Source organism: Pteronotus mesoamericanus, unplaced genomic scaffold, assembly GCF_021234165.1.
Source record: "Pteronotus mesoamericanus isolate MK-2021 breed Mesoamerican mustached bat unplaced genomic scaffold, CSHL_Meso_final contig_44, whole genome shotgun sequence".
Taxonomy (NCBI): Eukaryota; Metazoa; Chordata; class Mammalia; order Chiroptera; family Mormoopidae; genus Pteronotus; species Pteronotus mesoamericanus.
In genome coordinates, this window is record NW_026555166.1 from 4,433,737 (window position 1) to 4,460,334 (window position 26,598).

General features: G+C 37.3%; 1 protein-coding gene across 1 annotated transcript in view; it reads left to right on the forward strand.

Moving 5' to 3' along the window:
- The first annotated feature begins 2,162 nt into the window (after positions 1-2,162).
- Positions 2,163-26,598, forward strand: part of LOC129073988 (myocardin-related transcription factor A-like) — a 31,920-nt gene continuing 7,484 nt past the window's right edge. Inside the window, 3 exon segments of the mRNA XM_054577692.1 lie at positions 2,163-2,298; positions 5,694-5,828; positions 7,539-7,740. Coding sequence (XP_054433667.1) covers positions 2,163-2,298; positions 5,694-5,828; positions 7,539-7,740 — 473 coding nt within the window.

Genomic DNA, 26,598 nt, shown 5'->3' on the forward strand with positions numbered 1-26,598 from the left:
TTCACCAATTACAAGTAAACTACTACAGGGCAGCATTTATATCTGATTCATCATAGAATATTTAGTACTGTACTTTGCACTTAGTAGAAATTGCATAAAAAGCTATTGAGTTGAAGTACACATACAAGACTAGAAAACCTCAACCAAAACAAAATATTTCCCATTATTTCACAAACCCAATTAATTGGTTTAACAACTTGATTTTTAAATCACTACTACAGCAATGTATTTATAAATCTAAGCCACGAACAGGTTGAAAAGTGCTTTCCAAAGCAGTTGAAACATTAGAAAGTATATGTTGCTCAACTATTAAATATTTGAAACCCCAATTTCAGACGCAATTTTTCCATTTCCTCTAAGAGCATTTGGTGAAATACATGTATTCTCAAGGTCAGTAGGAAAAGAGAGACAAAAAGCAGGCAAAAAAACCAACCTTTGATCCTGCAAAGAACATCTCAGCCAGAACACAGAAATTTTTCACAGTCTTTAGATACCAATTCACTTTTTAACACGTGCATGCCCTTGGCAGAAAAAGCAAACAGGACAAAAGTGCATAAAGTAAAACAAAATGCCTCCCTCATTCTCCAACACCATTCACCAGAAGAAAATATACATAAAACTGTTTGCTTGTAACCTTTCCTGGTTCTCCTGTAAGAGTTATTCTAACCTAGCACACACACAAGAACAACCTGGGAGGTAATTCTGACATTTCTGTCCCAGCCTCAGTCAGAGGCAAGATTTACCTGGAAGTCTCTAATTCACTTTTCACCATAATCTCACAAGTAAACCAAGGATCATTCTTAGCCAGCCATTCAACATTGAACAAATCACTGATAGGTATTATAAGTTAGTCACTGTGCTGAGGAAAGGTATCAGTCATTGTACAATTATCTATTGAGTTTCCTCTATATTCACTGAATGAAACTAGACATTTGTGTGAAAAATAAACATGATAAATTGACTCAAGAAAGTTTTCTGTTTCTGAGTGATCTGCTTTCCAGACACTATGTCTGTGTTTTGGAAACCCCCTGACTCTCACCCTTTCTGCAACCTCCATAAACATTTCTTGCCAGGTTTAATAGCTGATACCAGTCAAATCCCTCTTCTGCCTGCCTGAGCAACTCTTACAAAGCAATTACAATGTCCAAACTACCTGACTGATGCTCTTTCTTATAAATGCAATGGTTTATTGAAAGGATGCATAGCTAAGAAGGCTGTAAATTAAGGTAGTCTTTTGAGTCTGTTTTGACCCCTACAAACTGTTTTCCTATCTCAGGAGTAAGTCTGTCTCTTACCCGTTTGCCCAGTCCTATGTTTTCTACTTAAAGCGCATAAGGGGTTGGAAGAAATGAAGTGTGGCTTCTGTCCTGCTGGCCATAAGGGACAAACTACTGCAATCACTTCAAGCAGCCCATAGGATATTTCCTGTGACAGGTGATTTTATTCTTCACCATGTGTACTTTAGCATGTATCTGAAGGAGCTTGGTTTCCCCAGTCAGACCTTTCAACCAACTCCAGCCTTGACAGATTGCTAAACAATATTACTTTAGCAAGGCTATAAATGATTCCAGTGACTTTCTTTAATGGGTATCTAAAAAAGGCAATGTGAGAGACTTGCAGAGCTACTCAAACATTTCCTTATATGGTGACTAAATATTAGTACCCATTTGAAAACCACTTCAGTGCCCGTAAAGGCCTCCCTATCGGTCAGTGTTGTTAATCTTACATGGTCACTGACCATATTGTGGCACTACCAAGGCAAACCTGTTGAATTAAAGGAATGATCAACAACATTCTCTGAAACCAGGTAATCTTTGGCATTTTTTTTTTTTACTTTTCCTCTGCCCCAATTTCAAATTTAAATGACTAGAAGAGAAAGTGGACAGTTGTCTCCAGGTGCCACTTGCCAATTCTAAGAACCCATCTGCTCCATTACATAGTCTGATCAGGTACTTCATACAAATGCTCCAGGAATAGCTTTTGTATTGATTTGAGTTATCTCCAATTTGTTAAGTCAATTTTCACTGGCAGCCATCCTTGTGAATGTATCACTAATTGATATGTCATAGTCATTTTGCTCCCCTTCCAGGGCCACCATGTGAGCCATTTTCCCAAGGCCATCAGACTGAGACCTATCTATTAATTCCAAATCTCATTAGAACATGGCATCTTGGAGCCAGTACAAAACAGGAGAAGGAAACAAGCAGACATCTGTACATTTGATGCAGACCAGGCAGAATTGCTCTTCAGCAAGCTTTGCAGCCCAGGGAAAGATGATCAGTATCAAAAGAATGAGAGGTACCAAAAAGAAAGAACCTTAATTAGTTATCTGATTTTATAGAGTAGATTTGAGAATTCACTCTTGCCTTATCCAATCCCTATGAAATATGTTTCCCAACTCTTTCTACTGTCATTACCCTTAAATGACACACACCATTTTTCAGTTCTACTAACATATGGATACCAAGACATCTTGTGCCCAGTCTGCTGTTGAGTGAGAGAGACAAGCTTCTGGGGCCATGGGAATTCCAGTCAGTACTAAAATCTCTCTTAGTTGAGGTTCCGATAGGCATTACTAATGCACTTTCTGATATCCCACCAATTTCAGGTATGTCTTAGCTTTTCATCTTCCTCTCAGGCACATAAAAAATACTGGAGAAAACTACACTGTTTAATATTAAGTTCCAATGCTTCTACCCCAAATATAGGATTTTTTTATATGTAAAATCACTTTGTAAAGTTGAGAGTTGTCTTCTTTCAGGAGCTCTCAATTTTTTTTCTTTCTTTTGTTTTTTGGAGCCTCTAGTTCCATCTAATCAGGTCATTTAGAACCACCACAGAGCCTTGTCTTTGACAGGTCACTCTCTATTCTTTATTCAATGACAGAGTAACCTTTACTTGAAAAAGAGAAAATTATGAACATCAGCATTAACATCAAGATCTATAATTAAACTGATGAGAAAAAACCTTCTTTTCAGACCTTCAGATCACTTCTACTTGTTTTATACAAATACAGCCTTGACATTTTAGTTTTCATCTTCACCTCGCCCTTAGACTTTGACAAGACCTTATTACTATGTTTTAAACAGCCAGTCAAAGCTTCTCCCCTTACACATGTGTGAGCTAGGGCAAAGACTGCTCTTTGAAAAAGTTGCTTGCCTTTTAGGTACAAGAAAAAAGGAACATTTATTTTTCTGCCTGCTCACTGAATTGCTTCGTGGACTCATTCTCCTTTAACCATAACTGGGAATATCAACTACAACTCTGAACTAACAATTTTCTTTCTTTCTTTTCTTTCTTTCTTTCTTTCTTTCTTTCTTTCTTTCTTTCTTTCTTTCTTTCTTTCTTTCTTTCTTTCTTATTTATTTTTCCTTTCTTTCATTTAATTTTATTTATTGATTTTTAGAGAGAGCAAGAGGTATGGAGAAAGAGAGGGGGAGAAACATCAATATGAGAGAGAAACATCAACCAGTTGCCTCTTGCATGCCCCCAACCAAGGACCTGGCCTGCAACCCAGGCATGTGTCCTGACTGAGAATTGAACAAGCAACCTTTCACTTTGCAGGTCAATGCCCAACCCACTGAGCCACATGGGTTAGGCCAGTTCCTTCTTCCCTCTCTCCCTCCCCGCCCCCCCACCCCTGCTCTCCCTTCTTTCCTTCTTCCTTTCTTCTTTCCTTTTATTTCTTTCTTTTTCTTCCTTCCTTTCTATTTTAAAGTAAACCATTAAAATAAATTAATTATAATTCTTGGTTTATGATCTAGTATGTCTTCATGGATGTGTCTTTTTATTATGTTATATTACATGCATTTACATTAATAATATAGTAAATCTCTACAATCCACCCATCCACAGAACTAAAACATTGCCAGTAACTTACTACTAGCCCTAATCCACTCCCGCCCTGCTTCCCTTAAAAGTTAGCACAGCCCTCCATTGTATGCATCTTAGGTTTTTGCCTTTTTGTAATTTATCACCCAATGTATTTGCAAATATTGAAATGTATTGTTCAGTTTTACTTTCTTTAGCCTTATGAGAAAAAATACTGTATGTAGTCTTCCAGAACTTGTTTTTTCCCCTTCAATATTGTATAACAATAAATCATTTTTATTATTAAACATATTTGTATTTTACTCATTTTCACCACTATATAACATTGTATTCAGTGAGACATACCACAATCTATTTTTATATTTTCATTTCAATGAGAATGTGTGTTATTTACATTGTTTTTCTGTTATGAACAACGCTGCTATGAATATTATACTTGTCTCCTAGTTCACATGTGCTGAGGTATATATACACATATTAGATAATAAAAAATTGGGGGGGCACTCTCATGAAGCAGGAAGGAATCTTGTCCAGTAAAAGTGATAAAAATCTAAAATGTTATTTGATTTCAGATATATCTGCTCCTTCAGCTGAGGACATTTAGCGGTCTGGAAGCCTATAGTGAAAGGGCACTGGATGAGCTTTTCAGTATTTCTTGCACTACTTTTTTACCTGCTTGCTGGAGGCAGCTTCAGAACCTGAAGAGAGAAGGAACAAAGAAAGATGGGCATAATCTTATGATGTTGGTACAGCTGTAATCAATATGATTACCTTGGCACTGGCTTGGTATTATAGTTGATTAAAGTGTCATTTTGATACGGCAAGGTTGCAGGTTCTATCCCCAGGCAGGGCACATACAAGAATCAACAAATGAATGAACAAATAAGTGGAACAACAAATCTCTCTCTCCTCCCCACCCCTTCCTTCCTCCCGCCCTCCCTCCCTTCTACCCTCCCTCTCCCACTAAAATCAATCAATAAAAATTTTTACACAGTGTGATCACCTTGGTTTGAGGGGTTTTTGGGTTTTTTTCTTTTTTACTTTTTCTTTTGTAAAAACTCATATGGAGCTTCCATGGTTTTCTCACAGATGCCTCTGCTGGAGGATGCATACCTTAGCACTTACTGCCAGGCCTTTTACGAGCATCCTCTTCTCAGCCCAGAGGCTTCCCACTGGTTCTCCTCTGCCTCTGTTAATCACTTTGGCAAGATCCCTTTTTTAAATGATATTTTATACTATTACAGTTGTGCCAATTTTTTTCCCTTTGCCCTCCTCCATTCAGCCCACCCCCCACTCCCACAGTCTATCTCCACACTGTTATCTGTGTCCATGGGTCATTCATACATGTTCTTTGACTAATCCCTTCCGCTTCTTTCCACCATTCTCCCTGTTCCCCTTTCCTCTGGCAGCTGTCAGTCTGTTCCCTGTTTCCATGACTCTGACTCTGTTTTGCTTGTTTGTTTTGTTCATCATATTCCTCTTATAAGTGAGATCATACGCTATTTGTCTTTCACCAACTGTTTTATTTCACTTAGCACAGTAGTCTCCAGTTCTATCCATTCTGTCGCAAAAAGTAGGAATTCCTTCTTTTTTCTTTCTGCTGCATAGTATTCCACTGTGTCAACCTCAGGTCGCTTCCAGGTTCAGCCTCTGGTGTACATGCATCTTGGCTTTCCTGTTCATGGAAATGCAGCAGCAGCGTGCTCTCAGGGCAGTTACATTTCTGTCTGTCTTGCCCCAGGCCTACAGAACTGACCTTAGGCCTCTCCTAGCAGAACTGAAAAACAGTTCCCACGTGCTTTAGATTTGATGGATTCATATAAAGCTCTGGAAAGTGTTTTATTGATACCCCCTTCACCTAGCTGAATATAAGGAGCCATTACCTTACCCTGTTCCCAAGACAGAAGAGGAAAACAGCCTCAATACCCCAACAGTTCTCTTCATGGAAAGTCTCACTCCCAAATCTAATGAAAATCTCTCACATAAACTGGAAGTGGGTGTGTGGCTTATTCACAGGCAGAACTGATTTTACTATCTCTTGGCCTGTACTTCATAGGTATTCTAGCCCTTATTCTAAGATATGGGCAAGTCTCATTTGAATATATCCTATAACTTTGCAACCTAAAAGGATTTTTAGCAAATTAAGGAGTTTGAATTCTGATTTGACTTCTTTCATATCCATTAAAAGTGAAAAAAGTCTTAAGTAAGACTCCAAGCATCAGTTTCAGAGGTTCACAGTCCATGCTCGGCAGGTGAGAATCACTCAGGAAGAGAGGAGGATCTTTTGTCAGGATCAGCAGAGGACTCAGAAGTCAACTAGATGTGAATTGCCTGTCAAGAAGGAAGACTAGACAGGTTATCAAGGAATCTTAATGTCTCACCAATCAGAGAGGCACTGAAAGGTTTGCAGATAAAGAAGCAGATAAAGAACTCCAGGGTCTGGTACCAAGTAGGAGAGAAGGAATAGGAATACAAGAAGAAAATTGAGAAGTGAGAGATACTTGGTACAATCACTGATGTCTATGCTCACTTTTGCATATGTCCAAGGTTTAAAAACCAGAGATGGTGCAAATAATGCTTACCTAGTAACCCCGTTACAGTAACGGCTTCTTCCCTTGTGCTTTAAATCTTCACTTCATCCAGTTCCAATAAATGTGGTTTGCCCTCTAAGCTTGAGTTTCTGTCTTTACTGAGTGTTCTTCCCAGTAACCCCATGTGTTCAAGGAAAGCTTCCCTTGACCCTCAGTCTATTCAGGCACTAAGGCCCATGGGGAATTGTGTCCATGTAGCTACACTCTTCCTTAGGCCCACCATTTTCCTCCATTGCACATTTCTCTAATTGATAACTTTTTTTTTTTTTACTTTTCTAATCATCCTTCTATTGTTTACTTACTGTCAATTCTGGATCTCCTTGGTCATCAAATTCCAGTTATCCCATGTAAGCCATCCTGCTACTACATGGCATCATAAAGTATGAATTCAACATTTATTAATGTATTCATTTCTTAATTCCACAAATCTATATTGACCATATACTGTGTGCCAGGCACTGTTCTAGGTACTGGAAATGCATTAGTGGACACATGCAAAGTCCTGTTCTCTTGAAGATTGCATTCTTCTAGGGGATACAGATAAAAGAAAACACATAAATATGTAATATGACTGATAGTCATATTAAATACTATGAAGAAATATAAAGGAGATGGGGGAAAGGAAGTCTTGGAGAGGTCCAGGCACGCTTTCAGGACACGCACAATGGAGGGACATGTTACAGCACATGACAGGTTTTGGGGATCTTTGTTTCTCTAACATAACTTTGTTTCTTACATAATGGTGGGAAAATAGCAGGCATCTCTAATAGGACATAAATGTACAAAAGCCATTTCCTGCTCTAATCTTATCTCCCTTTGACTCTCCCACTCCCTTCCAAAGTGCTTCCTCAAATCCATGGTTCATCATCAAAACCTGCTTCACCTCTAAATGTTTCCTTTACTTCTTGTTCTCACTGAAATCTGGATCTGCCCTGTGGACCTTCCATCTCCAACAATCCCCAGATTGTGGCTATTTCTTTCTCATAGTTTCCTACCACAAAGCCAGGAGGTGGCTCCCAGTTCTTTGCCATTTGCAAATCAAGGGGTGACATATTGTAGGAACTCTATTAAAAACTGTTTTTGGACACAAGACTTCCTTAGACTCCTTTCATTCAGGTCAGAAGAAGGGATATGGAGCGTATGAACCAGCTCTTTGGTTGCAACTAATTGGATTAAGATGTGTCTTTCTGAGGCGGAGCAATTGGATTTCTGTCTGGAACTCTGGGAGAGGCACACATTTGCAATGTGGAGCCAAGCTGGAAGGAGCAGATAAAGAATTCCAGGGTCTGGTACCAAGTAGGAGAGAAAGAACAGGAATGTAAGAAGGAAATTGAGGAGTAAGAGATACTTGGTACAAGCACTGATGTCTGTGCCCACTTTTGCGCATGTCCGAGGTTAAAACACCAGAGATGGAGCAGGTAGTGCTCACCTAGTAACCCAATTACAGTAACTGGCTTCTTCCCTTGCGCTTTAAATCTTCACTTTATCCAGTTCTAATAAATGTGGTTTGCATAATAAAACATTATATGCAGCCCTTTGGCTTGTAGAGACTGCCATTTGGAGACAGTTTTGTGAGAAAGCACATTAATGAGCAGAGAGATGCTCTGTGGAGAAAAAAGAAAGGCAGAAGCAAATTAGAGACAAGAGACTATGAAGTAAGAAAGAGAGGGAAAGTAAAGGCTTGATGACTGCTTTGCAGAAGGATTGCACTTCAGTTCCTTAAATCTTGTGATTTCTATATCCTGAAAACATAAAGAATGCAGTTTCAGCCCTTTATTTTTGCAGCCTTGAATGGTTTTTGTTCTTTGTAATTGAACTATACCTGCTTGTGTGTTGAGTCTTCATACCAGCGTTTATAGCAGTCTTATATTAACTAAATAGAAGGTTTCAGTTTTCCCCAAGCTCAGCATAATCTTATAATAATAATGTTATCTGTGGCACTTAATCCGTAAGTTGTACCCTCATTTTTCTCTGGAGAACCTGCCCTTTCTTATATGAGCCAGCAAACTCTGTTTGTAAAGGGCCAGATAGTAAAATTTTTAATTAAGGCTTTGAGGGCCATTCTGTCTGTTCTAACTCAATTCTGCTATTGCAGCATAAAAGCATCTATAAATAATGTGTAAACAAATGGAATCAGTTATGTTCCAATAAAACTTTATTTATGGACATTGAAATTTAATTTCATATAATGTTCACGTGTCATAAAACATTATTCTTTACTTTCAACTACTTAAAGTGTAAAAAAAATACAAAACACTTTTTAGCTCACAGGTCTCACAGAAACAAATGACAGCTTGGACTGGGATTACGAGCTGTAGTTTGCCAACTTCTGTAATCTATGGAACATGCAATACCAGGTTATTGTGATCAACTTTTATCTTCTTTTAATTGCAACTGCATAGGTCATCCATTTGTATCCTTCTAAACACTTTGGAAAAACTTTAGGAAATATTTAGGAGACAATGTAGTATTATGGATAAGATGCTTAGAGCCAGGCTACCTGAGTTCAGAGGCTAACTCTGCTATTAATTAATTAGCTGTGTGATCTAGGGGAAAGTAGTTAACTTCTCTAACATCTAGTTTTTTCATCAGTAAACTGGGGATAATTATAATACCCATCTTACAGGATTATTGTGAAGTTTAAATGTAATAATGTTTGTAGAGTCCCTGGAATATTCACCAAGTACCAATAATTATAAGTTGCTAGTACAGATGTTAAACATTCTACATTTTTTCCTCACAGACTTGTTTCAACATTCTTATTTCTTTACTGATTCTAGCATATTCTTTTCAAAAACATTTGTTCCGTAGCATATGAATAGAAAGAAGAAAGTGCTTCATAGTCAAGTCAGATTGGAAGCTTCTGGACTAAATAACATTAGATCATACCCTTCCCTCTGTTTTTGATTTTTGGAGAAAAATTTCAGAACTTCTCAGTTATCTAAATAATGTTTATTTTTAACCAACAAAAGGAGAATATAATACCAATTGTTCCCAAACTTATTTAGACATGGAACCCTAATCTTGAGTGTCTCAAAATATACTTTGGGAAACGCTGTCCCAATGGTTCATGAAAAACACTCATCACTTTAATAGTAAATCGCCCATTATGAAGTGGGCAAAGAAGTTGAGTCATCAGAAAAATTCACTGAGGCCTAGAACAGCTTCTCACAACCACACCAGCTGGTTCACTGATACAGATGGGTTCCTAGAACACTCACCTAGTGGGGAAAGCCTGTTCTACAAGGGGCCCACCCTTTGGAAGATAATTCCATTTGGGGGGAGGTCTCTTCCTCATACATACACTAAGTAATTTAAAATCATTCTCTTTTGAGGCCCTTACTATAAAAGTCTCAAAAATTTTTCCCTTTCATCCTGGTATGATATGAGAGTTCCCAACATATAAAATGGCTTGTTTTGTCAACCTAATAATGAGAGCCTGAGTAGGGAGTACCTCTGTCATCCATTTCTAGGGCTCACCAATTTTTGTTTTAAAAGCCTAGAGATTAAAAATAAAAAGAGCTGTGCAGCCCTCACTGGTGTGGAGCAGTTAGTTGAGTGCTGTCCCAGAAGATAAAGGTCACCATTTCGATTCCTGGTCAGTGCACATACATAGGTTGCAGGTTGGAGCCCCAGTCGAAGCACATATGAAAAGCAACTGATCAGTGTTGCCTTCTCACATCAGTGTTTCTCCCTTTCTCCTTCTCCCTCTCTTCTTCTCCCTCTAAGAAGTAAATAAAATCTTTTTAAAAAGGAAAGCTTTGCAGCCTGGCCAATTAAGAAATACAGAAATTATGAATAACTAGATAAGCATAACTAAGGTAACTAAGATCACTAAAAACAAATACTTTACATAAATCAAGAAACATTAATTGAGGAATTTAAGATTTATGAAATATCTCTAATTATATCAAGTATAGGAAATTCAATTCCTACTTTATGAGGCAATAACAGATGTAGAAGACATTCTAGGCTTTACCAGGAAGCATCAGGGTCATTCAATAGTCAGATTTGACCAGTTAGAGAAGCCACGGCTCTGTGCCTGAGACTTAGGGACAAAAACACAATCATCAACAGCAAAATGGTGATATTTAGTCTAATCATTAATTTAATGAACTTAATATAGGAATGTGGCAAACTCAGTCTTGACTGGGATGTACAATTTAAGTGTGTTTGTGTATTGAACATTCATGTGTTTGCTGGTCATGGTCAAGTTCTGATGAGGAACCACATTATGGATCTGGTAAATTCATTTATTTTATAGCTGGTCTCTGGCCAGTAGACATTGTCCAGCCCCTATGTCTAAGATATGGGGATTATAAGTGTTCATGGTAGGATTAGTTTAGGATTTGAGATTTTTTTTTTATTAGAGTCAAACTGATTTGGGATATCTAATTCATTTTCTCTTCTTATTCTCTATGAACTTCAATTTGCATGGAATTCAATTTGCTTGGAACTCAATTTGCTTTGGTAGAATTCTAATAGATTATAATATTTTATAGGATTATTTGAATATTAAATCAATCTCTGTATAAAAAATCTTTTAGTTCAGTTCTGGAAAATTATAAGTGCTTGATACTTATTTTTTTCTGCTTCTTTAAATCTCAGAAAATTGAGGCAGATAAAAAGTTATATTGATTTGACCAAGAATGGTGAATTTTGGAACCTATGGCTGGCTGAAGTTCTCTGTGAGGGCATGTTATAATAGGCCTCTAACCATTATAGCAGGACTAATTTTATACCTAATCCACGTATAGAAGTTGAAAACACCAAATGATTTGCCTTCCCTAGCTAGAATTATGTTCAGAACTAGGCCTGAGACTCCTTGAAAAATAAGATATCTTAGAAGGTCAAGGATGCTTGAATTACTAGTCTCTTTATATAATAAGTTAAACACATATGAGTAAAAAAAATACCATTAAAAAAGTAACCAAATGAGAAAAAAATATTTTGTTGTTTCACTCTTTCACTTGGTGAAGAAAGTGGGATGTAAATAAAAGTTACAATGATTTTTATATATGTTTTGATTAAAAGACTCAAAATAAGATATTTTTAAAATAATACTTCAAACAAAGGTATGCAGAGATCCTCTATAAAATAAAATTGTGCATTTTGAAATAAAAAGTTTAGTTCTAAATAGTGGAGAATACCTTGTCAAGGGACTGAAAGATGGGTCCAGCTAACTGTAAAGAGACCAGATCAATGAAATGATCAACATCATTAGTACTGAGAGCATGAGGTCAACATTTCAGAAGACACTACTCAGTCCAGATTCTATTTCTGGACTTTTCCTTTCCACAAAAGTTCCACTAAGGTGAGCCTCTTTATTTCTAGTCATTCACTGACTAAACAAATACAACATTCTGGGTAAGATGTGGTGTGCTTTAAGGATAATTGCTATTGTTCTGGAAAAGCTCAGATGCCTACCAGAATCTTAAAAATAAAATGCACTACCGAAAGTGCTTAAATTCTATTTTAAGCATTCAATTGCCTTATAGTACCTTCTCTCACTTCTGTAGTCAAATGCTTTAGTTAAATTTGATCAATTTTCTAATTCTGTTTGCATTTGAATTGTGCTCTCATTTCATTCTATAGTTGGATAAGAGCTATTTGAAAGGGAGTTTATACCTGTTTCATTGTGCATATATGCTTAAATAATGTTATAACAAAAACAGTAAAAATCTGAAAGAAGTAATCCAGCAAAATTTTTTCCTTTAAAAGAGTTTCATACCCTACTAAAGTTTCAGATATGCTTGTGCTGTACTGAAGATCAAGGGCTTTGTTGTGGAGAAAGTCAGACAGGGACTCAAACCGCAGCTTTACCATTTACTTGTTTTATAATCTTAGATAAATTAACCTTCCTTAGTCACAGTTGATTCATCGATTAAACATGAATGATGATAATAGCACCTACTTCAGAGGACTTCTGTGGAAAATAAAAATTTATTATATATAAAATGATTGCTCCATAGTAAGAACACAATAAAAATAAATGCTATTCTTATTTTTCTTTTTTATTCTTACCAGGCAAAATAATAACAAATATAACTTATTCAAGAAATAATGGAGCTCCCACCAAAAAAAGTCTTTCCTTTTTAAATTTCCAGAAGAGCTGCCATTTAGTTGGTATACCAGTTTTTAACTAATTGAATCACACCAATAATCAAAATAATAGAAATGAACTGATGATTAAAAAATAATTATTAATAATAAAATTAAAAACAGCTACTATTTTTGAATACCTACTGTGAGCAGGCACAATATTAAGAATTTTAATCTTTTATGTACTTTACAAAGTAAATACATATTATTGCTATTCTCAAATTAGAGTAGAGAAAGATATTAATAAACGGTCTATTTTTCCTTTAAAAATGATTCAGCTGGATAGCCAGTTTCAGCTACAATATAGAAAAAGCTTGAAATTTGTCATTCCCCTACTTACAAAAAGGAAAAGCTGAAAAAACTGAAATCAATGAATTTTCTAGGAACCTTTAGAGAACTGAGGTCACAGGGAAAACCTCTACCCCTGAATCTGGAGATAAGCAAACAGAGAGAACCACAGACAGAATATGCATACATGAAGCAGAAGTCCCTGGAGCTGTAAACCAGTAGGAACACTTTAATGGTCATTTTGATAAATTACTGGAGCCTGAGTATGCACTAACTTGAAAATAAGAAACTTCTGGGCACAGTCTTATTGGGGCCCCCATACCTTCATGTGTTTTACCAAGTATCCCACTGTTATTGTTAAGAGCCAAGACATATCCCCCTTAGGTTCTGGCAGGGACAGGGAAAAAGTAACCACTGAGAAAATACTACATGAAGAGGATTCTCCACAACAAAGGCCTAGTCTCCAGGGAAGAAAGAGTTACCAGAACCTCATTGACCTAGAGTAAAGGGCATTTATTCATGACCCTCTACTCTCCCTGTCTTGCCTAAGGAGGAGGGAGTCACAAAACCCTTGTGCAGGTCACAGCCCAGGAATACAGGCTAAGGCATTGATATTTAATTGTAAGATTATAAAATGCTTCTCTTTTCCCATACTTTAGCACCACACTAATGGCTCCGGTATAGTAACAGTGGATTACAGCCAAACAATGTACAAGATGCAGATTCTATCCTAGAGAGATTTCTTAGGGCAGCCAGAGGACAGATAAAAACAAAAACACTGATGAAATTTGAACTCTCTGGCACCTGCAGCTACACCAAACATGAAAACAGCCCAACTCTTAGACATATTAACAAAACCTCACACATAAGGTCTACTTATCTCTGTTCCTATTACTCAATAAAGTATATCTGGCATTCAACAGAAAATAAGGCCTACTAAAATGCAATAGTAATCACAACCTGAAGAAACAGAGCAAACATAAATGCCAGAAAAAGATGATACAAATTTTCAAGTCACAAGACAGTAAACTTAAAATAATTACAATTAATAAAAGAGCTCTAATAGAAAGAAGTAGACAAAATGAAAGAATGATGGGTAATAATAAACAGAGAGAGAGGGCCTCTGAGAAAGAATCAAAAGAAAATGATAAAATTAAAAAACACCACAACCAAAACAAAGAATGCTTTTGATGGGCCCTTTAATAGACTGGATATGGCTGAGAAAAGGATGTGTGAATTAGCACAGGTCACTAAAAATTTTAAAAACAAAATAAAAAGAATAGTAAATATTTAAAAATACCGAACACTCAAAAACTGTGAACAATTTCAAAAGGCATAACACATTTTGGAATACCAGAAGAAATAGATAACAGAGCAGAACTATTTGAATTAAAAATCACCAAGGATTTTTCAAAATTAATGACACACACCTAACCATAGTTCCAGAAGGCCTGGAGAACATCAGAGAGGATAAATACAAAAAATATATATATATCAAAACATATTACTTCAAACTGTAAAAAAAGAAAAAAAAAGAAAAAATCTTAAAAAGAGTCAGAGATGGGGGATATGCCATAATGATAGAGGAATAAGGATCAGAATTTCAGTAGACTTATCAGAAACCATGCAAGCAAGAAGAAAATTGAATATTTTAAGTGCTGGAAGAAAAACCACCATTTAAAAATTCTATATTCAGTGAAATTATACTTGAAGAATGAAGTAGAAAAAGTTCCTCAGACAAATAAAAACTAAGGAAATTAACTACAAGAAAGTGGGCCCTGCAAGTTGTGTTTAAATAGATTCTTCAGAAAGAAGGAAAAGTATATAGGTCAGAAACTCAGATCTACTTAAAAAAAGGAAGAATGTAAGAAAGAAATGGAATTGATACTCTAAAAGAGAAGATAAAATAGAATCATAGAAGATGCTCAATTAAAACTAGAAAAGACAGAAAAAGAGGGGAGGGGAGAGGAACCAAAGAACAAATGTAACATTTAAGAAACAGTTACAAATATGGTAATTGTTAATGCAACTATATGAATAATCATTTAAAATATGAATGATCTAAGTATATCAATTAAAAGACAAATTTTCAGAGTGGATAAACATGATTTATTCACCTCAGGTAAATACAATCTTCTTATTCAAAATGAGTAAATTAAATGGAATATCAATTTTAACATGCATATTTTCATTTAAAAAATACGCTCTATGCAGAAACATTATTTTCACAATCTTAGAGTGAAGGAGGAGTTCTGTCCCACAGTGTCCCCTAGCATCGCAGATGAAATGAAAATGCCCCAGGCAAGATCTGCTTGGGGAGAAAAGGCTGGCTAATCTCTCAGAGGAGAAGAGCCCAGAACAACTTTCTCCTGGGGCTTTTATTGAGTTTAGCTCATATAGGGATATGTAGCATGTGCATAAAATTCTTCAATCAATGTTAAAAAGTAATGATTAAAGGAAGGAGATATGGTTTAAGGGATAACGGTAAAGGGATTACAAGAGTCTTTCTGAGTCAGGGTCTGGTAGACAGAATTACACCCATTTGGCCCTAAAACCTGGGAAAATAAACTCACCCTATGCTTGGACCCCAAACACCAGTACTCATTAATTTGAGGGCATTCTTAGCAAAGCAGGTTTCATAGGATTTAATGCATTCTTTTTCCAGGCCTCATTTCCCCCTGGATCAGACCTAATCACCTCATCCAGTTTAGGGCTGTGCCTGCCTCTAGCATTGTTTTAAGCCTGACTCAGGCATGGGGAGCAGAGCAGCCAAGAGAGGAGGAGACCTCTTTCAGATAGAATGAGGACGCCGGGCCATGACAAAGCCAAGGGGTGAGGGTCTTTGGCCCCTTCTCTGTGTCCCCAAGTCCTTCCCTGATGGCCCCCATGCGACTGTGCCTGTCTTAGGCTGCCCCTGCCATTGAGGGGTCCTACCCATCCTTGACTAACCAGCCATCCTCCCAGGCCAAGCAGGGTGATGTGAAGGAGACAGAGGCCGCGCTCCTGCCAGGGGGACAGGTTTTGTCTCCTCAGTGGCCTATTTTCCCAAGGCCTCCTTGCTCAGCTCCAGCCTTGGGGTCCTCTTGTCTGTCGGCAAGGCTACAGTTTCTGAAACCAGGCAGAGAGTTCCCAACATTGGAGTATATTTATTTTACTTATAACATGTGAGACTTCAGTAGGTGGAAGCATTTAAGGCAGATGGAATAGAATGCATCAAAACTGGGGTTAAAGCTGAGCTTGGCTTGTTGAAAAACCCAAAAGAAGTCAAGCAGATGAAAGGCTGAGTTTCTGAGGAAGCAGGGGTGAGAGGGAGAGCTGGAGAAATAGGCAAAGATCACAGCTATCACAGATAAAGCCTTGCCAAGTGAAAAACCAACTGAACTTCATACCAAGTTCAGTAGGAAGCCACTGCCAGTATGTGGGAGAGTGATGCGTCGATTAGATTTGCACTTTAACAGTCACTTTAGCTCATCAGTAGGATAGATGAAATGAGTAACAGAAATGAAGACATTCACAGAGAAGCTCACTTGGGACAAGACATGGTGGTGACTGGAAGCAGGGTGGAGGTACCAAAAGATCTGCACTTGTGATAGATTGACAGGGGCGTGAATCAAGACCAACAGAGCATGAATTACCCTGGTTGCGTAGGAGTCCCATTCTCTGGCAAAGGAGCAAGTCGAAGTTTTATCTAATGTTAAAGAATATAAGCAATAAACAAGAAAGAATGGGAGAAGGAACACAAGTATCTACCTTGATACTTTATCAAGGTAGAAGTAAAAGCACACACTATTACCTAATTAAAAATACTATGTATATATGCAAATTTTTATATCTATAAAGATAGTACATAAGTTATATAGTTAGAAAAACAGATGATTGATACCTAGATATATAGAGAGCATCCATACCTTCAAAATAGTAGATATACCTAATGTGCAGTAGAATAAAGCAATTTTAATAACCTGAAATCTTCATGAATATATAGTAATGTTGGTTTCTTCAAAACTACTATTTTTAAAAATGAAATGTTTTTTATTACAATTGCAATACGCACAAGCGATAAACCCTTTTACGATAGGTGAAATAGTAAATAGTCATTTACATATCTTTCATCTCACTTCACTTTATAAAAATGTGTGCTGTTAAATTTTAAGCATCACATGCATCTTAACAACCCACAGGGATTTTAATCAGATCTGTTATGGAATCACAACTAGAGAGTATTTAATGTTATAGAGATTCTAGTATCCTAAGATTATAGAGTTGATTCAACTGGAAAATAATTGAATTTCTGGGAAATGGTTGTATTAATCACTGAAATTATAAAATATTTTAAATCATGCCCTGGACACAGGAGCACCTTTAAAACCTAAAATTAGTTAATATAATTAATTTAAACAAAACAGATTTTCTGGCATTTAAATCCATTTTAAATGACAAAAATAAGGCAGATGAGAAGATACTGACAAAGCTGCCCCATTGGCTACAATTAGTTAATTAAAAAATAAACATATTTAGCCCTAGCTGGTGTGGCTCAGTGGATTGAGTGCTGACCTCCGAACCAAAAGGTGGCCAATTCAATTCCCAGTGTAGGGCACATGCCTGGGTTGCAAGCCAGGTCCCCAGCAGGAGGTGTACAAAATGCATCCACACATTGATGTTTCTCTCTACTCTTTCTCCCTCTATTAAAAAAATAAGTAAAATCTTTAAAAAAAAAAACCCATATATTCTGAACCATGTGAGATGCCTAAAAGAATTCTATGCAAGACATACAGGAACTCTGTTATCACTGCAAAGTGATTGAGGTTAATTAAAATGTGATTAATCTGTGGACATTTATCTCATAATATTTTTCAATTTTCATTAGCCCTCATATTCTGAAATAGATGCAGCCTATTGAAATAGACTCTCAAATGAATTCTGCTGCCCTACTTCCTTTCAAAATTAGAGATATATTCTAAGAGAAGAAGGGGAAGAAGAAAAGATGCAAAGAGAAAAGGGGGAGTAAAAACAAGAAAGGGGAGAACAAGAAAGGAAAAAAATGAGAATATGGAGGAGTGAAAGGAAAAAAAAATGTAGCAGGAGGAGAAGATCATGGAGAAGAGGGGAGGAGGGGATGAAGGGAAGGAGGGAAAGAAAGAGAAAGAGACAGGGAAGGAAACAAAAGAGGAGGGATGAGGATTCAGAGATTGGGTAGCTTTACTCTGCACACCAGTGGTTTATCAGGCACTAAAACTTCATGTGGCTGTTGTGTCAATCGGTTTCTTTTTTATTTCGGAAAAACTTCTAGATGCTATCCCCTTCTCTCTACAAGATATCCTCTCTAACATCCCTTGCCATTTAAAAACTTCTTTTAGCATGGAAACCATGACTCTTCAGCATCTTCCAGCTCTGTAATTTTTTCTTTTTTTCTCCAGATTGACTTCTCCTAGAACAATGCCTTAACATGCCTCATGGCTAAAGGATACAGTTGCCTAACACATGTCAAGACTGAATGTCTCCATTTTTGTGTGTATGTGTGTAAGACTTGTTCAGAACTTTATTGCTAGCACTTACATAGAGGGAAAAAAATACATAGCATATCTGAGATTGGAGAATTAGAAATTTTTAAAACTAGTTTTCCAGAATATTTTCAAAATGTGACTGTTATGTGAAATTGAGCTTAATTATTTTTTAAATCTGAAAAGAAACTTGATTCCTCTCAGTCTTCTCTCTACTGCAGAGATGGACAGTAGACTAACCACTGTCCACTACTCAGGTATCAAACCCCATACAGACATGCAGTCACGTGCCCACTGACGACATTCCTGTGTCAATTGCTGTGCCGAGCATTGTAACAAATATATGGCCATTCCCACCCTCAGGAAAGCTTCAGTGCACAAGTCCAGAGGGGCATTTTCCCTTAGTGCCTATGTGCACAACAGCCCTTATGCTGAACAGAGCACAGACTGACTCAGCTCCTAGGCTCAAGCCTGTAATCCAACGTGGCAAGTACTAGAACAGCGGTAGGCTAAAACCCCTCAGGACTTGGAAGTGGTTCCACAAAGGAGGTAACATTTGAGGGGAGTCTTGTAGATATATTAAACTTAGCTAGAGAGAAGGAGAGTTTAATGTAAAAGAAGAGGCAAGCTTAAAGATATGAAGAGGCAAAAGAGCATGAAAAGTTCTGGAATTTTACATTGAAGTCCACATCACTGGCTGCTTGTGTAAAATTAGATGTGGCCACACTAAGGCAGAATGTAAACAGAGAGGTAAGTAGTGATGGCACTTTGAAATGGGGCAGAGTCTCCAGGTTGTTCCAGTGGCCCATACCATCTACTTTACTTGCTAGCCCCAGGACATGCCTCTCATGTATGACACCCAAGGGGCCCATAGCAATTGACTCTTATCCCCGGTTTAACATGTGTTAAAAAGAAAGCCACAGGCTCAAAATGGTGTTGTCACTTGTGCTACAAGCCCATGATACTAAACCTAGATTTAATAGCTGATTTAATTGCACTTTCAACCTATCCCAGAAACATCTTAATCGACCAACCTGGAATTTTTTGGTGAAACACCACCAGTAAGGTAATCTGTCACGTGAGCCTTCCCCATCCTCCAAAGGAAAAACAGGCAATCTGCCCCATTAACCCCTTGCTGTTTCTTTTCACCAAAAAGATGTTCTGATCTAAAAATACTATTTTTTTCTTTTGCTAATAATTCCCCTGCCACAACCTTCTTCCTATAAAAACTTTCCATTTTATCATCCCCTTAAAGTATCCTTCTACTTGCTAGATGCAACGCTGCATGATTTCTGAATTGCTTAATAAAGCAAACTAGATCTTTAAGTCTACTCAGTTGAGCTTTGTTCTTTATTAGATTGGTGGCAGTGTCAAACTGAAGCAAACTACTGACAGCTTTCAGGGACAGTGAGAAACATAGTCATGGTGCCCACAAACCCCATTTTGAGGTTACTGTTTTTCTTGTTTCTCAGGGCATTGCTATGTCCATCTTGGTTTGAGCTCCACTGTCTCTTTGGGGTTGAACTCCCAATCTAATTGGCTTTACAGTCTAAGAATTAGTGGGTCAGGTTGAAGCTGGCAGATGGTTCTGGAACCCAAGGTCCCCACGTCTTGCTTCTTGTAATTGCGCATGGGAATCCCTTCCCTAATTCCAGTTCATGGTCTTCACATACTGTGGTTTACTGGTTTAATTTACACTGGCAATTGCTGGTAGTATACACAGGGTCTCTGTTGATCAGTCTGCAGTAATGCTTAAACCCCAGCCCTTGGTTTCATCTTTGTTGAGAACTGTGGACACTTTACTCTGTATTTCCCCATTTGTTTGGAATTCTTCCTGATTCCAGGTTGGGAACAACTGGAAGCAGCTTCAATTCTCCTTCTGTTTGGAATCAGTCCACAATAATCATTTTTTTGAGATCTGGTCTTTCAATCTGTCCCTAGTCCCTAGTTCATTGATTACTTCTGGTGTCCACAGTTGCATTTCTTCAGTTACTGTTGGTTTCTGTTAATGTGTACATGAGGCAAAGCCTATTGCTAAAAGAAAATCTCAGAAGCCAAAGAGCTTAGATGGTAGTTTGTCTTTGAGAGAATCAAAGGCCTACCTAAAGAAATTGAATCCTTTGTATCCAGAGAATTGGGTGCAGATCTTCCAGCACACCTGCTTATTTTATGCATGAAAACTATAGCCTCAGAAACTGGAGATCCTTACCAAAAGAGCAAAGTATTACAAAAACTTACCAAGAATTTCAATGACTATTACAGGAAATGTTGCAATTATACAGAAGTTTCTAAAATATTTTAAAACTACGAAGTATCTTCATTGAAAAGTTTGTTGCAAAAAGGCTAATAAAAAATTATAGAGTGCCCTCACTGGCGTGGCTCAGTAGTTTGCATCATCCTGCAAAGCAAAAGGTCGCTCATTCACTTCCTGGTTGGGGCACATGTGTAGGTTGCGGGCCAGGTCCCCAAATGGGGGCCTAATAGAAGAAACAGATGGATGTTTCTCTCACACATTGATGCTCCTTTCCCTCTCTTTCTCTTTCCCTTCTCCTCTCTCTAAAAATATATACATACATACATACATACATAACCTTTTAGAAATTAAAGAGATAAGAGCTATCTAAACAAACAGTAAAACTAACATATAAAGCTGACTTAACTTCCATTTCTCCCCTCTATCCTCCTTTACTTGAGTATTGATTCAAGTAATTCTCTTTCTGAACTGCTTTTCCACACTGAAGAGGCTATTCAATGGATACCATTTAAAATAAAACTACCTGAGATTGTAGATGAACTCCCTCAAGTGTTCTTCACGCCTTGGTCAAAGGCTGAAATAAGAGCTAAATAACTTTCTAAAGCTAGAAAGGAATCCCAAACGTTTTGAAAAAGTTTTGAAAAACTAGATTTATTATTTGGCCTATGACCTTGGGTTGCCAGACCTTTATCAGCTTGCACACATGTTGGAAGGACCTGGGATGCCCAAAAATGAATGCAGGAAGCAAGATGGCAAAACCCAAGGATGATGTTTGAGATCCTCAGCCAGAAAGGGCGCACAAAATAAAATCTGATCTTTTACAAGCCTGACTAAACTTGTGACTATAGCTGACAATTTGGAAAATGCCCTGAAATGAGATCACAAACAAAAAGCCATCAAGCTAATAGCTTTGTACCTACAAAAGCTCCAGGACCAGAGACCCAAAATAACACCCAGGACTTCCCCGTTAAGCCTTCCTAGGGGATCATCATCAAAACACTGGCCATGAAATTGATGTGTCCCTTGTAATCTACTGGGACACTAAAGAAACAATTGTCCTCTAAGTCCCTATGCAAACCCTTCAGCATAAACTTAAGTGCCCTATATGGACCATTCCCAAAGCTGACAAAACTCTGAGGGACTTTTTAGTAAACTGCTACGTTATTCCCTTCAACAGTCAGGGGAAACCAAAATTGAATTAGTGGGATTGTTCAATATTGCCATAAATACTTTATCTCAGTTAAAACCTGATAAGATATTTTTCCCCTAAGCTAAGTGTATGCAGAGGGAAAGAAAGATTCCTGAGTATGATATTCACCAATAGGTGAATGGATGTGTCAGGGTTTGTTTTGTTTTTTTTTCCCCCTGCAATCACAAAACCTCCCTTATCTATCTCAAAATACTTGTAGGTTTTCTGACATCAGAAACAAAATTGCCCTGCAAATATGTCCCAAAAATTCCATCTGGAAGAAAACTTAGAGATCTTTTCTATGTCCTTGTGATGTAGATTTCTAGCCCCATCTTCTCTAGGACCTAAGAACCAATCTTTGAAATGCAAATATTTCTCTTGAAAGGAGAAAGTATTTGGAAATTGGGAAAATAAAAAACCTTAAATCTTAAGTGTCTTTGCAAATATTAGTTACTAAAAGGTTAGTGTTTTCATTTGTGTGTGTGAGTCTATATATGTATATGGTTAATGTGTGGTATTCTCTAACTCAAGATGGTATGGTCAAAATTAATTTTAAAGAAGTTTTATTTGATTGGCTTAATAACAAGCAAATATATATATTTGTTCACATGATCTAAGATAATCTTTAGGAAATAAAAACTAAGTTTATTAGTTTAATTAAAGCAGACATATCTTTAGTTATCAACATTGAATATAATGCAGATTAACAACGTTTTTCCTACCTAGGTTTACAGAGGGTTAAATTAATTTGTCTCTGTTACAAAATTTGTCAACAGAAGAAATAGTTTGAGGTAATAATTGACGTCCAATGTCTCATGAAGTTTTCATAAATGATCAAAACAACTGTTAAAAACAAGTAAATTAAATAGATGTAAGTATGATAAAAAGTTTTTTTTTTTTCTTTGTTTTTTTTTTAAATACATTTGTCTCTGCCTTCCCCCCCCCCTTTCCCTTGCCCCCTCCCACCTTCCCTCCTTCAGCTCTTCCCCTTTGGTTTTGTCCATGAGTCCTTGCTATATGTTCCTTGACTTTCCCCTTCCCTTCCCTTTCCCTGCCCCCCCTTCCCTCTTGTCTCTGTTGATTTCTTTTCCTTTCAGTGTTGCTGGCCATATTTGCCTTGCTTCTTTGCATTGTTGGTTAGGTTCCGCTTATAGGTGAGATCATATGGTATTTGTCTTTCGCCCCCTGGCTTATTTCGCTTAGCATGATGCTCTCCAGTTCCATCCATACTGTTGCGAAGTTTAGTACTTCTTTTTTTCTTTCTGCTACATAGTATTCCATTGTGTATATGTACCATAATTTTTTGATCCAATCATCTACTGATGGGCATTTAGGTTGCTTCCAACACTTGGCTATTGTAAATTGTGCTGCTATGAACATTGGGGTGCATAGGTTCTTTTGTATTGGCGTTTTGGTGTTCTCAGGGTATAGTCCCAGCAGGGGAATCGCTGGATCAAAAGGCAGTTCCATTTTCAGCTTTCTGAGGAAATTCCACACTGCTTTCCATAGTGGCTGCACCAGTCTGCATTCCCACCAACAGTGGACTAGAGTTCCCTTTTCTCCACAGCCTCGCCAGCACCTGTTGTTTGTGGATCTGTTTATGATGGCCATTCTGACCGGTGTGAGGTGGTACCTCATGGTGGTTTTGATCTGCATTTCTCTAATGGCTAGTGATGCAGAGCATCCATTCAAATGCCTCTGGGCCCTCTGTATCTCCTCCTTAGAAAAGCATCTGCCCAGGTCCTTTGCCCATTTTTTGATTGGATCGTTTGTCTTCTTGGAGTAAAGTCGAGTGAGTTCTTTGTATATCTTGGAGATCAAACCTCTATCTGATGTATCATTAGCAAATATATTTTCCCAAATGGTTGGCTCCCTTTTCATTTTGCTGATGTTTTCTTTAGCCGTGCAGAAGCTTCTTATTTTGATGAGGTCCCACTTGGTTATTCTTTCCTTTATGTCCCTTGCTTTAGGAGACATATCAGTGAAAAAATGGCTGCGTGGGATATCTGAGAGTTTCCTGCCAATGTTCTCCTCGAGGACTTTGATGGTGTTGCGACTTATATTTAAGTCTTTTATCCATCTTGAGTTTATTTTTGTGTATGGTGTCAGCTGATGATCCAATTTCAATTTTTTGCATGTAGCCATCCAGCTCTCCCAACACCATTTGTTGAAGAGGCTGTTATTGCTCCATTTTATGCTTCTGCCCCCTTTGTCAAATATTAGATGTCCATAGAGACCTGGGCTTATTTCTGGGCTTTCTATTCTGTTCCACTGGTCTATGGGTCTGTTCTTGTGCCAGTACCAGATTGTTTTGAGTATAGTGGCTTTGTAGTAGAGTTTGATGTCCGGTATTGTGATCCCTCCTACTTTGTGTTTCTTTCTCAAAATTGCTGCAGCTATTCGAGGTCGTTTATGGTTCCATATAAATTTTTGAAATGTCTGTTCTATTTCTGTGAAATACGTCATTGGTATCTTAATAGGGATTGCGTTGAATCTATAGATTGCTTTTGGTAGTATGGACATTTTAAGGATATTAATTCTTCCAATCCATGAGCACGGTATATGCTTCCATTTATTTGTGTCTTCCTTAATTTCTTTTTTCAATGTTGTATAGTTTTCTGCATACAGGTCTTTTGTGTCTTTGGTTAAATTTATCCCTAGGTACTTTATCTTTTTTCGTGCTATATCGAATGGTATATTTTTCCTGATTTCTTCTTCTTCTATTGCATTGCTGGTGTACAAAAACGCCTTTGATTTCTGAATGTTGACTTTGTATCCTGCTGTTTTGCCAAATTCACTTATTAGGTTGAGGAGTTTTTTGGTAGAGTCTACAGGGTTCTCTATGTACACTATCATGTCATCTGCAAACAATGATAGTTTTACTTCCTCCTTTCCTATTTGGATGCCTTTTATCTCTTTCTCTTGTCTGACCGCTGTGGCTAGGACTTCCAATACGATGTTGAAAAGAAGCGGTGAGAGCGGACATCCTTGGCGTGTTCCCCGATCTTAGTGGGAAAGCTTTCAGTTTTTGCCCGTTGAGTATGATATTGGCTGTAGGTTTTTCATATATGGCCTTTATTACGTTGAGGAATGCCCCATTGATTCCCATTTTGCTGAGTGTTTTGATCATAAATGGGTGCTGTACCTTGTCAAATGCTTTTTCTGCATCTATCGAGATGATCATGTGGTTTTTGTCTTTTCTTTGATTTATGTGGTGTATCACGTTTACTGATTTGCGTATATTGAACCATTCCTGCATCCCTGGGATGAATCCCACTTGATCGTGATGGATAATCTTTTGAATGTATTGCTGGATGCGGTTTGCCAATATTTTGTTGAGGATTTTAGCATCTATGTTCATCAGCGAAATTGGCCTGTAGTTTTCTTTCTTTGTAGGGTCTTTATCTGGTTTTGGGATCAGGGTGATGCTGGCCTCATAGAAGGAGTCTGGCAGTCTTCCCTCCTCTTGGATTTTTTGGAATAGTCTGAGAAGGACAGGGGTTAGCTCTTCCTTAAATGTTTTGTAAAATTCTCCTGGGAAACCGTCTGGCCCTGGGCTTTTGTGTGCTGGGAGTTTCTTGATGACTGCTTCAATTTCCCCAACTGTTATCGGTCTGTTCAAGCTTTCTGTTTCTTCCTCCTTCAGTGTTGGAAGATTATACTTTTCTAAAAATTTGTCCATTTCATCCAGATTTTCAAATTTCTTGGCATATAATTGTTCATAATAGTTTCTTATGATCATTTGTATTTCTGTGGTATCAGTTGTTATTTCTCCTCTTTCATTTCTGATATTATTAATTTGGGTCCTCTCCCTTTTATTCTTGATGAGTCTGCTTAAAGGTTTGTCCACTTTATGAATCTTTTCAAAGAACCAGCTTCTGGATTGGTTGATCCTCTGAATTGTTCTTTTTGTCTCTATGTCATTCAGTTCTGCTCTAATCTTGACCCGCAGGTCACAGGCGCACAAGCCGTTGGGATGTGTGAGAGTCGAATCCGCTGTCCGCGGCACCAAGGCTCCTCTCCCACTCGATAAAAAGTTTTTACATAGTTTTAGATAGGCACTTTTCAAGTAGTTTTTCTAAATCTTTTCAGTAACCTGGAAACTTAAAATTTTGTTAAGCTATATTATGAAAATGTATTAAAAATCTAGATTATTCCCAAATAAAAAAATTTACTGAAAATTAATTACTGAATATAGGTTTATCTACTTTTGGCTCCCTCTTGCAGAAAAACTGAACATAAATTTAGATCTATTAGTAAACATGTTTTATGCCACACTGAGAAATTATCTATGAAAAAACATATATTTCTAGAAATTATAAAAAGTATAAATTTGTCAAGACACAGAATGGTAATATAAAAGACATCTCATAATTGTTTACTCCTTAGTTTTCACTAGAAATAGAGATTCTTAAAAGAAAATAATTAATATGTGTAATTGAAGCTACTAGCAATATTAATGGGATGACTGTGCAAGAAAAGTTGTGATGGAAAAAGATGCATTTTTGTTAAGGGAAATGAGAGTAATTCTGTCTATGCCAGAACTTCTGGTTATGAAGGACAAAGTAAATGTATATAAAAAGTTGAAAAGACAGAATGAGCATGGGAGAGACTTTTACCTTGTCTAATTGAACCTAAAACTTGAATTGTTATTATAAGGGTTTTAAAACTTAAGCTTTAACAGTGTACTTATGCAAAACCATACAACTGAATTTTCTTTCATCTGCTAAAACAACAAATGTCTTTCGGACCATTGCTCTTCTCCTGATAATAAGTTGTAAAGGTTTTTGTTTTCAAGTAATCTGCCAATAAAACAAATATTCTGTGTTTTATCAAAATAAA